Raw genomic sequence first — 14,886 nt, 5'->3', positions numbered from 1 at the left:
AATGGGCAATGTGCTATATAGCTCATTTTTTGTTCCAAGGAGCTAGGATCATCCTGAGCTGAGATATTGAGGTTCCTGTAAACATCTGTATAACCAAAATGAGTCTTGCGCCATGACACAAAGATGGCCTCCGTAGTTAAACCAAATAAAATTCAATTAAAAAACTGTTGGTTTTGCAATACCAATACATAGAGGTAATAAGAAAATTAAAAATGGTCAATGTTGGACCACTTGAGATAGATTGAAATCGTGTTTTTGATTTTGAGATGAGTTAGTAACAGTTGTAAGCTAATAAAGTAACTGTATTAACATTGCTGTATTCCACAAGTCATTGTTTGAGTTATATATCCGTACTTAATTGTCCTCTGCAGAAGTGATTAGATAAGGGGAAACATGGGTTTTAATAAGGTGACCTCATTATTTTATAGAAACTTAAACTGTATACTTATTTAATCAATATTTAAACAACTAATATACTTTAAAAAATGCATGTTATTCTCAAGATAATGTTTGGTTTACATACCTAATTTATTTAGTAATTAATGTGTGCACTTTAACGGCCTAGGATTTTCTTTTGTAAAGTTTTAAACTGAGTGATTCAAGATCTTTGATAATTATTTTTATAGGGAACAAAAAATGTATTTTGCAATAAAGTAAAATGTTTCTTTTTACTTGAAAAAAACTAGAATAGTTTAGAAAATATCTGACTGAAATTATTTTCTTCTTTTGAACCATATAGGGAGCTGTGCATTACTGAAAATAAATTAGAAATCACCCTAAATGTAATTATATATGTGATTTTACTATAAAACAGGTGGCTGAGACTATGTGGAGTTACTTTAGATTATTATTCTGACAATTTAAAGAATATATCTTTCTAAATGTTATTGAATTATGTGTTTCAACAGATGGTTGAAATGTAATTGCACAACCTAGTGTAATTACAACTAATATTTACTTTAACAATATTAAATGACATATTTTTCTTATATACAATATATATCTCAACAGGAATTGAACACTCTTCAGCCAAAATCTAATTTCCGGCTTTGGCTTACTGCAGAGGTCCATCCAAAATTTACTCCAATCTTGCTGCAGTCAAGTTTAAAGATAACATATGAGGTAAAAATGATGTTTTTAAAATTAAAAGGAGGGACATTTGGTAGAATTTAAAAATTTGTTTATATATTATTATCGGTTATTTGTAGAGCGCAAACAGATTTATATATTTTTGTAGATGTTTTGCATTCTACTGTTATTGATCCATATCTGTTTTCTTACCCTGGGCCCAATTAAAAATCCATTTGAGTGTACATGTGAACATTTTGCATTCATCTCAAGTGGTTTCCAGATTTGTTTTCTATGGCATTTCAATCCAATTAGATGCACCACTTTTTAAATGAGTTAAGTCATCTTAGTTCTAAATTTAGTTATACAGCATAATACGACTATATTTTCCCTGAAACTCTGGTTGGGTAAACACATAAAAAACTATTGATAATTGTTTTTAATCTTCATTTTACACACACATTATTGTCCGACCTTTATATCTTAGAACTAAAAAATACCTGTGTGAATGCTTTTGATACGTCTGCAACAGTTTGGTTTTAAACCTCAATAAAAACATGTTTAATAAACAATATAGAGACAGGCTTCTCTTAAGCTTTTTGTGGGATGTTTTTTTATAGAGGATTTAGCAGATGTAAACAGTAACAAAGTAAATTTGTCAGCAAATTATTTCAATATAAATGGAGACTGGGTTTGAGTACAGTCTATATGTATGTGTACTATGTATTTGTGTACTGTGAGGGGAGTCTGCACCCTATATAGGTTAATAATCTTGTGACCCTCCTTCCTCTCCCCTAATGCTGTAGAAAAGGTAGCCAAATGGAGGAATTCTGTGTAGCTCTCTGAGCCAGTCGAGCCCTTAAGATAGATACGTTATGTTTCTAAATTTTTCTTTTTCAAAAGTTCAGATGAAATATAAAATCACTGGTTTCTGAAGAATGGGGAGCTTTGTATTTGGTTAAAGGAAGATTATGCACAAAGGTTGTCTTATTGAAAGAGAATGTTTCAAAATGTATTGCAGTGCTTTCTTTTTTTAGAACCAATGGTTAATGTTCTGAATAAACCAACTTTTTCTGTGGGAGTTGTCATGCTCTTCCTTTTAGTTTCACTTTAAAGGGACATGAAACCCAAAAATGTTCTTTATTGATTCAGATAGAGAAAACAATTTTAAACAATTTTCCAATTTACTTCTATTATTTAATTTGCTTCCTTCTCTTGTTATCCTTTGCTGAAAGGTTTATCTAGGAAAGCTCAGGAGCAGCAAAGAACCAAGGTTCTAGCTGCCGATTGGTGGCTGCATATATATACTGATTGTCATTGGCTCACCCATTTGTTCAGTTAGAAACCAGTAGTGCATTGCTGCTCCTTCAACAAATGATACCAAGAGAAAGAAACAAATTAGATAATAGAAGTAAATTAGAAAAAAAAAAAAAAAAAAAAAAAAAAAAAAGTAAATTAGAAAGTTGTTTCAAATTGTATTCTCTATCTGAATCATGGAATAATTTTTTTGGGTTTCATGTCCCTTTAAAGTTAAACATATTTTACATTAAACATGTGTTTTAATATGTTTAACTTCTGCTCATTATATATACAATATTGTGTAAAATGTCACTTTAAGTATTGGATTATGCATTTCTAATTTGTGATGCTTGTAATATAGCAAATTTATCAAAGTTTTTTTTTAATTAAACAAAACCTGATAATAATTACAAGAATAATGTTCAAATTAAACATTAATTGCTATACATTTGTATTAAATACATCTTAGATTTAATTTTTTAATTTTATAGTAAAAATAATTAGAATTTGACCAGTTAGAATAATGTTGATTTAGTCCTCAGCTGCTACATGTTTTGAAGGCGTAAGGCTTTATGATTCTTTTAATATGAAAAGTTGTTTTGTCTAAAATTGTAAAACAAATAATAAAATTAGCAATTTAAGTCAAAATTAACCAATCAATGCTTTCTAATTGTCTGATAGATTACATTTCTCAAATTTGTATTTCATTATAACAAATAATAAATTAAACCTAGAGCAATTACTATACAGTAAGACATTTCAAATATAATTAAAGTGATAAAAACAGGACTATTAAAGTACGGAATATTAAAGTACTTAATATTAAAAACACTAGGACAAAAAGGACTCATGAACATAAATTACAAAACATATAGTTTAATGAGATCTATAAATTAATAGATCATATTAATATTACTATAATTTTCAATAATTTGTTTTGGTGTTTTCTGCCAAAAATGTGCTTATTTAAGTATAGAATATCAATCTGTTTTGCTGTAGTGAAGATTGTTCATATATAAAAAAGCTGTACTTATATTCATAAAATTATAGATTGAGAAAATCTCATGATTGAAGCATTCTTTCCCCAAATATGTTTCTTTCATGTAATTAGCAAGAGTCCATGAGCTAGTGACGTATGGGATATACATTCCTACCAGGAGGGGCAAAGTTTCCCAAACCTCAAAATGCCTATAAATACACCCCTCACCACACCCACAAATCAGTTTTTACAAACTTTGCCTCCTATGGAGGTGGTGAAGTAAGTTTGTGCTAGATTCTACGTTGATATGCGCTCCGCAGCAAGTTGGAGCCCGGTTTTCCTCTCAGCGTGCAGTGAATGTCAGAGGGATGTGAGGAGAGTATTGCCTATTTGAATGCAGTGATCTCCTTCTACGGGGTCTATTTCATAGGTTCTCTGTTATCGGTCGTAGAGATTCATCTCTTACCTCCCTTTTCAGATCGACGATATACTCTTATTTATATACCATTACCTCTGCTGATTCTCGTTTCAGTACTGGTTTGGCTTTCTACAAACATGTAGATGAGTGTCCTGGGGTAAGTAAATCTTATTTTCTGTGACACTCTAAGCTATGGTTGGGCACTTTGTTTATAAAGTTCTAAATATATGTATTCAAACATTTATTTGCCTTGACTCAGAATGTTCAACATTCCTTATTTTCAGACAGTCAGTTTCATATTTGGGATAATGCATTTGAATCAAACATTTTTTCTTACCTTAAAAATTTGACTCTTTTTTCCCTGTGGGCTGTTAGGCTCGCGGGGGCTGAAAATGCTTCATTTTATTGCGTCATTCTTGGTGCGGACTTTTTTGGCGCAAAAAATCTTTTCCGTTTCCGGCGTCATACGTGTCGCCGGAAGTTGCGTCATTTTTTTGACGTTCTTTTGCGCCAAAAATGTCGGCGCTCCGGATGTGGCGTAATTTTTGGCGCCAAAAGCATTTAGGCGCCAAATAATGTGGGCGTCTTATTTGGCGCTAAAAAATATGGGCGTCGCTTTTGTCTCCACATTATTTAAGTCTCATTTTTCATTGCTTCTGGTTGCTAGAAGCTTGTTCTATGGCATTTTTTCCCATTCCTGAAACTGTCATTTAAGGAATTTGATCAATTTTGCTTTATATGTTGTTTTTTCTCTTACATATTGCAAGATGTCTCACGTTGCATCTGAGTCAGAAGATACTTCAGGAAAATTGCTGTCTAGTGCTGGAGCTACCAAAGCTAAGTGTATCTGCTGTAAACTTTTGGTAGCTATTCCTCCGGCTGTTGTTTGTATTAATTGTCATGACAAACTTGTTAATGCAGATAATATTTCCTTTAGTAATGTACCATTGCCTGTTGCAGTTCCTTCAACATCTAAGGTGCAGAATGTTCCTGATAACATAAGAGATTTTGTTTCTGAATCCATCAAGAAGGCTATGTCTGTTATTTCTCCTTCTAGAAAACATAAAAAATCTTTTAAAACTTCTCTCCCTACAGATGAATTTTTAAATGAACATCATCATTCTGATTCTGATGACTCTTCTGGTTCAGAGGATTCTGTTTCAGAGATTGATGCTGATAAATCTTCATATTTATTTAAAATGGAATTTATTCGTTCTTTACTTAAAGAAGTACTAATTGCTTTAGAAATAGAGGATTCTGGTCCTCTTGATACTAATTCTAAACGTTTAGATAAGGTATTTAAATCTCCTGTGGTTATTCCAGAAGTTTTTCCTGTTCCTAATGCTATTTCTGAAGTAATTTCTAAAGAATTTTGGGACAAAATCCCTAGAGTTGATGGGGCTATTTCTACCCTTGCTAAACGTACTACTATTCCTACGTCAGATGGTACTTCGTTTAAGGATCCTTTAGATAGGAAAATTGAATCCTTTCTAAGGAAAGCTTATCTGTGTTCAGGTAATCTTCTTAGACCTGCTATATCATTGGCTGATGTTGCTGCAGCTTCAACTTTTTGGTTGGAAACTTTAGCGCAACAAGTAACGGATCATGATTCTCATAATATTATTATTCTTCTTCAGCATGCTAATAATTTTATCTGTGATGCCATTTTTGATATTATCAGAGTTGATGTCAGGTTTATGTCTCTAGCTATTTTAGCTAGAAGAGCTTTATGGCTTAAGACTTGGAATGCTGATATGGCTTCTAAATCAACTCTACTTTCCATTTCTTTCCAGGGTAACAAATTATTTGGTTCTCAGTTGGATTCTATTATCTCAACTGTTACTGGTGGGAAAGGAACTTTTTTACCACAGGATAAAAAATCTAAGGGTAAAAACAGGGCTAATAATCGTTTTCGTTCCTTTCGTTTCAACAAAGAACAAAAGCCTGATCCTTCATCCTCAGGAGCAGTTTCAGTTTGGAAACCATCTCCAGTCTGGAATAAATCCAAGCCTTCTAGAAAGGCAAAGCCTGCTTCTAAGTCCACATGAAGGTGCGGCCCTCATTCCAGCTCAGCTGGTAGGGGGCAGGTTACGTTTTTTCAAAGAAATTTGGATCAATTCTGTTCACAATCTTTGGATTCAGAACATTGTTTCAGAAGGGTACAGAATTGGTTTCAAGATGAGACCTCCTGCAAAGAGATTTTTTCTTTCCCGTGTCCCAGTAAATCCAGTGAAAGCTCAAGCATTTCTGAATTGTGTTTCAGATCTAGAGTTGGCTGGAGTAATTATGCCAGTTCCAGTTTCGGAACAGGGGATGGGGTTTTATTCAAATCTCTTCATTGTACCAAAGAAGGAGAATTCCTTCAGACCAGTTCTGGATCTAAAAATATTGAATCGTTATGTAAGGATACCAACATTCAAAATGGTAACTGTAAGGACTATCTTGCCTTTTGTTCAGCAAGGGCATTATATGTCCACAATAGATTTACAGGATGCATATCTGCATATTCCGATTCATCTAGATCATTATCAGTTCCTGAGATTCTCTTTTCTGGACAAGCATTACCAGTTTGTGGCTCTGCCGTTTGGCCTAGCTACAGCTCGGTGCCCTTCTGTCTGTAATCAGAGAACAGGGTATTGTGGTATTTCCTTATTTGGACGATATCTTGGTACTTGCTCAGTCTTTACATTTAGCAGAATCTCATACGAATCGACTTGTGTTGTTTCTTCAAGATCATGGTTGGAGGATCAATTTACCAAAAAGTTCATTGATTCCTCAGACAAGGGTAACCTTTCTGGGTTTCCAGATAGATTCAGTGTCCATGACTCTGTCTTTAACAGACAAGAGACGTCTAAAATTGATTTCAGCTTGTCGAAATCTTCAGTCACAATCATTCCCTTCGGTAGCCTTATGCATGGAAATTCTAGGTCTTATGACTGCTGCATCGGACGCGATCCCCTTTGCTCGTTTTCACATGCGACCTCTTCAGCTCTGTATGATGAATCAATGGTGCAAGGATTACACAAAGATATCTCAATTAATATCTTTAAAACCGATTGTACGACACTCTCTAACGTGGTGGACAGATCACCATCGTTTAATTCAGGGGGCTTCTTTTGTGCTTCCGACCTGGACTGTAATTTCAACAGATGCAAGTCTCACAGGTTGGGGAGCAGTGTGGGGATCTCTGATAGCACAAGGAGTTTGGGAATCTCAGGAGGTGAGATTACTGATCAATATTTTGGAACTCCGTGCAATTTTCAGAGCTCTTCAGTTTTGGCCTCTTCTGAAGAGAGAATCGTTCATTTGTTTTCAGACAGACAATGTCACAACTGTGGCATACATCAATCATCAAGGAGGGACTCACTGTCCTCTGGCTATGAAAGAAGTATCTTGAATTCTGGTTTGGGCGGAATCCAGCTCCTGTCTAATCTCTGCGGTTCATATCCCAGGTATAGACAATTGGGAAGCGGATTATCTCAGTCGCCAAACGTTGCATCCGGGCGAATGGTCTCTTCACCTAGAGGTATTTCTTCAGATTGTTCAAATGTGGGAACTTCCAGAAATAGATCTGATGGCGTCTCATCTAAACAAGAAACTTCCCAGGTATCTGTCCAGATCCCGGGATCCTCAGGCGGAGGCAATGGATGCATTATCACTTCCTTGGAAGTATCATCCTGCCTATATCTTTCCGCCTCTAGTTCTTCTTCCAAGAGTAATCTCCAAGATTCTGAAGGAATGCTCGTTTGTTCTGCTGGTAGCTCCGGCATGGCCTCACAGGTTTTGGTATGCGGATCTTGTCCGGATGGCCTCTTGCCAACCGTGGACTCTTCCGTTAAGACCAGACCTTCTGTCGCAAGGTCCTTTTTTTCATCAGGATCTGAAATCCTTAAATTTAAAGGTATGGAGATTGAACGCTTGATTCTTGGTCAAAGAGGTTTTTCTGACTCTGTGATTAATACTATGTTACAGGCGCGTAAATCTGTATCTAGAGAGATATATTATAGAGTCTGGAAGACCTATATTTCTTGGTGTCTTTCTCATCATTTTTCTTGGCATTCTTTTAGAATACCGAGAATTTTACAGTTTCTTCAGGATGGTTTAGATAAGGGTTTGTCCGCAAGTTCCTTGAAAGGTCAAATCTCTGCTCTTTCTGTTCTTTTTCACAGAAAAATTGCTATTCTTCCTGATATTCATTGTTTTGTACAAGCTTTGGTTCGTATAAAACCTGTCATTAAGTCAATTTCTCCTCCTTGGAGTTTGAATTTGGTTCTGGGGGCTCTTCAAGCTCCTCCGTTTGAACCTATGCATTCATTGGACATTAAATTACTTTCTTGGAAAGTTTTGTTCCTTTTGGCAATCTCTTCTGCCAGAAGAGTTTCTGAATTATCTGCTCTTTCTTGTGAGTCTCCTTTTCTGATTTTTCATCAGGATAAGGCGGTGTTGCGAACTTCTTTTGAATTTTTACCTAAAGTTGTGAATTCCAACAACATTAGTAGAGAAATTGTGGTTCCTTCATTATGTCCTAATCCTAAGAATTCTAAGGAGAAATCGTTGCATTCTTTGGATGTTGTTAGAGCTTTGAAATATTATGTTGAAGCTACTAAGTCTTTCCGAAAGACTTCTAGTTTATTTGTTATCTTTTCAGGTTCTAGAAAAGGCCAGAAAGCTTCTGCCATTTCTTTGGCATCTTGGTTGAAATCTTTAATTCATCTTGCCTATGTTGAGTCGGGTAAAACTCCGCCTCAGAGGATCACAGCTCATTCTACTAGTTCAGTTTCTACTTCCTGGGCGTTTAGGAATGAAGCTTCGATTGATCAGATTTGCAAAGCAGCAACTTGGTCCTCTTTGCATACTTTTACTAAATTCTACCATTTTGATGTATTTTCTTCTTCTGAAGCAGTTTTTGGTAGAAAAGTACTTCATGCAGCGGTTTCAGTTTGAATCTTCTGCTTATGTTTTTTATTAAACTTTATTTTGGGTGTGGATTATTTTCAGCAGGAATTGGCTGTCTTTATTTTATCCCTCCCTCTCTAGTGACTCTTGTGTGGAAAGATCCACATCTTGGGTAGTCATTATCCCATACGTCACTAGCTCATGGACTCTTGCTAATTACATGAAAGAAAACATAATTTATGTAAGAACTTACCTGATAAATTCATTTCTTTCATATTAGCAAGAGTCCATGAGGCCCGCCCTTTTTTTGTGGTGGTTTTGATTTTTTGTATAAAGCACAATTATTCCAATTCCTTATTTTATATGCTTTCACACTTTTTTATCACCCCACTTCTTGGCTATTCGTTAAACTGAATTGTGGGTGTGGTGAGGGGTGTATTTATAGGCATTTTGAGGTTTGGAAACTTTTCCCCTCCTGGTAGGAATGTATATCCCATACGTCACTAGCTCATGGACTCTTGCTAATATGAAAGAAATGAATTTATCAGGTAAGTTCTTACATAAATTATGTTTGTTTTTTTTGGCAATCCTACCAATGCTCAGTTTCCAGAATTGTTCTCACCAACATATTTGAGAATAAGACGATATAAATTTAGGTAACAAAGTTGAAACTATATACCAGAGAGAGAATTATTCTGGAATGACAAAATAGTTTCTAAAGTTGTGAAAGTGTGGGTAGTTTCTATCAGTAAGATAAATGTCACATGTTTTAAGTAACCCCTGAATAACTGACCATTGGTAGTGTTTAATATTAATGTGTATTGTATTTAAGGCACCACCTGGTTTAAAGAAAAACTTGTTAAGAACATATGAATCTTGGACACCAGAGCTGATAAGCAAAAATGGCCTTGCAAATCGGGCACAAGCTTTATTTAGTTTGGCATGGTTTCATGCTGTGTGCCAAGAAAGAAGAAATTTTATCCCTCAAGTAAGTTTTTAATCAAATTGATTCAGTTAAAACATGCTTTTACAATCATTATAAAAACTAGCATTGCATTTTATTTGTTTATATTTCTTTCCTTATTATTTTCTTTCTCAAGCTGCCCCACAAATTTGTTCCACCAAAATGTGAATTTTATATATATTTATAAGTGCCGGCGAGTGGCAATTTGTCTCTCAAAGGATATTATGGGGGGCACTCACTGAATCCAAACACGGTTTCTGTGTAGGAACACTTTAAATAATACCTGTGGGACCTAATGTTCCCTAGACTTACATTACCTGCCTCACACTGTAAAGTCTTTCCACTGAAAAGATGGCGAGGCAAACATTGCTGACATCCTACTCGTAACCTGTACATGAGATATTGTAATATATTACACTGCTGGCGATATATTACAATCAAATTGCAGGTTACTCCCCTGGAACTTATGGCTAATGCCTACAGAATGCCTATGTCATATTTTAGCTTTATTCCCCCTGAAACTCCCATCTAACTCCCTAATATGACCTACACCTACATCATGTCTTAGCTACACTCCCTGAAATGCCCAGCTAACTCCCACAGACCACCTACACCTACATCATGTCTTCCCTATACTCCCCCTGGAACACACAGCTAACTCCTACAGAATGCCTATGTATACAATCTACTTGACTAATAATGTATAAAAAAAAAAAACAACAGCTGTCTATTATAACAATAAGAGTTATGTTCTTACATTCTAAGAACATTCTTAAAATATATAAATGACAATGCATATAATTTTAGCATTGTATATAAATGCAATGCTACACTAAATATCAATCCCTTACCCATAATTATCCCCAGCGCAATCTACACTATTAACCCTGAATCTCACATAACCTAAAAACATAACCACCTCTAAACTATTAACCCCTAAACCACCACAACCTCCATCACAAAAAGCCCCCTAACCTATTAAACCCTAATCTGCCACAACCCCCAACACAAACTACCCCTACTACTAACAGCTAACCTTTCACACCTCTAAGCTAACACCCCTTAAGTTACAAAAAAATAGCACAATTACTGAAAATTAAAAAACACATTACAAAAAAAATAAAAAATGCCTGTATTAAAACTAAAGTCCCCTTTAAAAAAGATTTTTTAAAAAATCCCAAAATACAAAATAAAAATCTATACTAATACTAAATGTTACTATAGCAATAGCCCTTACAAGGTCTTTTTGTAGGGCATTGCCCTAACGTTACTTTTCTAACGATCTACAATAAAAGATCTAATGATCTACAATAAAAGTAACCCCCCCAAAAAAAAAAATCTACTCTAAAAATTGCCTTGAAAAGGGCATATGGTAGGGCATTGTCCTAAAGTTATTTCAGCTTTTTTTTGCCCATTTAAAATAAACCCTATCCTAAAAAAGAGATTACCCTGAAAATGGCATTTGGTTGGGCATTGTCCTTAGAAGGACATTTGGTAGGACAGTGCCCTAATGTGAACAAATCTCTTTTGCCCAATAAAAAAGCCCTATACTTAAAAAGCTAAGTTAAAAACTAAACCCTATACAAAAGAGATGCCCCGAGAAGAGCATTTTGTTGGTCATTTGGTAGGGCCTTGCCCTAAAGTCTAACAGCTCTTTTGCCAAAGAAAAAAATTGGGAAAACCCTTTTCTTACTCTAAACAAAAACAACTTAACCTAAAACAAAATCCCTCTCATAAAAAAGATGGCCCATAGAAGGGCATTTTGTAGGGCATTGCCCTAAAGTTATTTCAACTCTATTGGGCTAAAACAAATCCCTATACCCTATTCTAAAAAAAACAAACAAACAAAAAACAACTAGAAAAAAATCCTAACTTTAAACCTCAAAGTTTCTACTCAATCAACTTGACTCCCGATGTTCTCCTCTTCTTTCTTCATGGTGGCGATCCTCCGGGGTGGTCAAAAAAGTGTCAAAATGTAAAAATACCTTTGTTCTCCTACCTTATTCCAAGTTTTAGCTAATATTGAGGTCTTCCAACTTTAGCAACAGTGCCTTATCTTTTTGCTAAATTCTTAGCATAGTCCAGTGTTTTAATTCTTAAGTAGTAAATAATCAAAATGATGGCTGTATTCTAGTGTTAAGCTCTCCCACTGCATTCCTAATATGTTTATTAATCAATCATTATTACTAAAAATATAAATAAAAAGGAACACTTAATAAGGCCAACATCTAGATATAGAAAGAGTAATAAAAGTAGACCATGATGGAACCTCGATTAAAAATACACACTAAGAAATGGAGATAACTTTGTAGTTTTTATGAACTGCAATTAATATTGATTACCTTTAGCAACACTTCTGCTTTTGAAATAGCTAGATTAAGATCTAGCTCTTAGTTGATCATAGTAAAAATTCTCAATTATAAACTAAACAAGCTATTAAAATTTATGTGAAGTATAGCATATAAGTGCTTTTTTTACATTATTTGATATGGGTTTATATTTCCTTCAATTGGCAGTGAGAGTCCACTAGAACATTCATAATTTATGGGAAATACTATTCCTGGCCACCAGGTGGAGGCAAAAACACCCCAAACAAGACTATAAATATCCCTCCCACTTCCCCTACCTTCCAGTAGTTCTTTGTCTCATATCATGGAGGTAGGCAGAGAGAGGTGCTCTGTTGAGAAAAGATGAAGTTTAACATAGATTGGCTCAGTGAGCAGAGGATAATATATCCATATAAATCTTGATGGAGTATTGGTATATATTGTGCTGGTGGACAATGGGTTTCCCAACCCTCTTTACAGTTCAGCCTAAATCCCCTGTCTGATAACGTAGTGTGATTCACACTAACTTACAGTTATATGTAATTTTTCCCCTCTTTCATGGCATTTTGTCTAATAAAGAGGTGGGATAGGCCTAGTTCCTGCAGTTGGACATGTGTCTTGTACACATTTCTATCCCCTTGTGACAGACATTCGTTTGTAGTACATGAACTCCACCATGAGTCAGGGGCTGTGAGGACTGCGCCTTGGCGTGTTAATTGCAGAAATGTGACAAGCTTTACATATTCCCTGTCACGGATGTAATAAAATGCTAGGATATGTTTTAATACAATCCGCAGCAGTGGGTGGTGACTTGTTCTGGCCCTAGGGCGTTTTCGCACCACTTCTGCTTTAGATCCACTGTGCAGCAGTCCTGTGGAAGACCAGTAGCAACACAGCTCGGCCGGTCCGGAGTAATAAAACGTCCTAAACAGGGCTTACAAGGGGACAGTTAATTAGTGCTTGGGACCTAAATACCCCAATGTGTGTTCACTAATAACTATTTAGTTCGTTATGGACGATTCTATGCTGTTAGAAAGTTTGGAAGAATTTTCCTCTGTGACTTCCTTTGACAATAACAAGTGTATGCTTTGCAAATTATTAACTGTGAACCCTACGGCACAGCTCTGTTATAGTTGCTTGTCATATCTCCTAAAATATCACACAGGAGGCCCACACGCTCAGATTGCGGATGAGCTCCTTGGGACCTGGAAGACCCTACTACGGTTTCTCAGGCCTCGGCTGATGTGGACATCCCTGTTTAACAGCCAATGAATTCAGAAAGCGGCTCAACTTCAACTTGGGTGGGCCATCTAACCGATGATCTTTTGGCCCACATTGAGACGGCTGTGCCTGCTGCCCTAAACGCTTGACAGTTATCAGGTAAAAGGAAGAGAAAGGTTAAACATTGTTCTCTGACATGTAGCCCTGGTCTGACAGCGGAGTCCATGACCAATAGTGGGCAACCTTCTGAGGATGATCCTTTATTTAGTTCTGAAGGTGAAATTTCTTTCTCTGACCTTTCTGATGCTGCGTCGGAAGAGGACTCTGAGGAGGGTATGATTAGGTTTAAATCAGACCAGCTTCAGGTCCTGCTGAAGAAGGTCCTGTCACCTTTGGAGGACCAGGTTAAAAAACTGGAATCGGCGTGTAGATCTAAGCCTAGGGATCATCTCTAAGGAATGGGAAAAGTTGGGTTCCCCTTTTGCCCCTTTGACGGCCTTTAAGAGATCCTTTCTGGTTCCATTAGCCCATGCGGAGGTCTAGAGTAGTGTCTCTAAGGTGGATGGCGCTATTTCCACATTAGCCAAGTGCACTAGAATCTCGCTTAAGGACAGCACGTCCTTTAAAGATGTCCTAGATACAAGGCTTGAGGGACACCTCAGGTGACTCTTTCTCCAGTCTGGTGCCCTATCTCACCCTGCCGTGGGAATCACTGTAGTCACTGTGGCGGCTAAGTTCTGGTGTTAATCCTTAGTGGAACAGATTACTGTGGAAACTCCCCTGGAGGAGATTCAGGACCATATTCAATCTCAGAAACTGGCGAATGACTTTGTCAGGAATGCTGTTCTCCAAATTATTTGCATCAGTGCTAAGAACGCCAGTTTTGCAGTTATGGCCAGGAGGGCCTTGTGGTTTTAAGTTGCATCTCAGCTTTTATCCTTGTCTTTTATGGACAAGTATCTGTTTGGTCCGGGACTGGACTGTTACACATGGCAACGGAAAATTCCTACTGTAGGTTAAGAAATCTAAACCTTATAATCAGAGCGTTTTCGTTTCTTTTGGCAAACAGGAGTCAGAGTGGTGCGGAGACACCTAAGGTGGAGTGCCCTAGGGCGACTTGGAAGCCCACCCATGGGTAGAATAAGAACAGACAGCTCAAGAAAACCTCTCAGGACAACAAGTCAGCATGACTGGTTCACCCCCGACCTGTGAGCAAATTGTGTAGGGGCAGACTCTCCTCCTTTCAGAGGGAATGGTCTCACTCCGTCCAGGGTTACAGAATAGGTTTTCGGTCTCATCCTCCGAGGAACCATCTCTTGTGAAATCCCGTAAAGAGAGTGTCTCTGCTCCGTTGTGTGGACAACCTCTTCGCCATGGGAGTAGGGGTTCTAGTTCCCCAAGGAGAAAGAGGAAAAGGGTTCTACTACAACCTTTTTGTGGTTCCCAAAAAGAAGGGCACAATCTACCCTATTTTGGACTTGAAGGGACTCAACAAATTTGTAAGGGTTCCTACCGTCAAGATGGAAATGATAAGGTCCATTCTTCCTCTAGTCCAAGATGGTCAGTTCATGTCCACCATAGACTTAAAGAACGCGTACCTTCACATCTTGAACCACAATGATCATTGCCGTTTCCTTCTATATGCTTTCTTAGACAAGCACTACCAGTTTGTCGTGCTTCAGTTCGGACTGGCTACAGCACCACAAGTGTTCAC

The 14,886-nt window shown here is 36.8% G+C and overlaps 1 protein-coding gene across 1 annotated transcript in view; it reads left to right on the top strand.

The window, feature by feature from the left end:
- DYNC2H1 (dynein cytoplasmic 2 heavy chain 1) overlaps positions 1-14,886 on the top strand; it is a 1,178,830-nt gene that overhangs the window by 890,592 nt on the left and 273,352 nt on the right. Inside the window, exons 76-77 of the mRNA XM_053705582.1 lie at positions 1,012-1,122; positions 9,493-9,648. Of these exons, the coding sequence (XP_053561557.1) occupies positions 1,012-1,122; positions 9,493-9,648 (267 nt within the window). The remainder of the gene's footprint in view (positions 1-1,011; positions 1,123-9,492; positions 9,649-14,886) is intronic.

The sequence above is a fragment of the Bombina bombina genome, chromosome 3 (assembly GCF_027579735.1).
Source record: "Bombina bombina isolate aBomBom1 chromosome 3, aBomBom1.pri, whole genome shotgun sequence".
In the NCBI taxonomy this organism is placed as follows: domain Eukaryota; kingdom Metazoa; phylum Chordata; class Amphibia; order Anura; family Bombinatoridae; genus Bombina; species Bombina bombina.
Note: the sequence above shows the minus strand (reverse complement) of the source record. Positions and strands in the feature narration are given on the sequence as shown.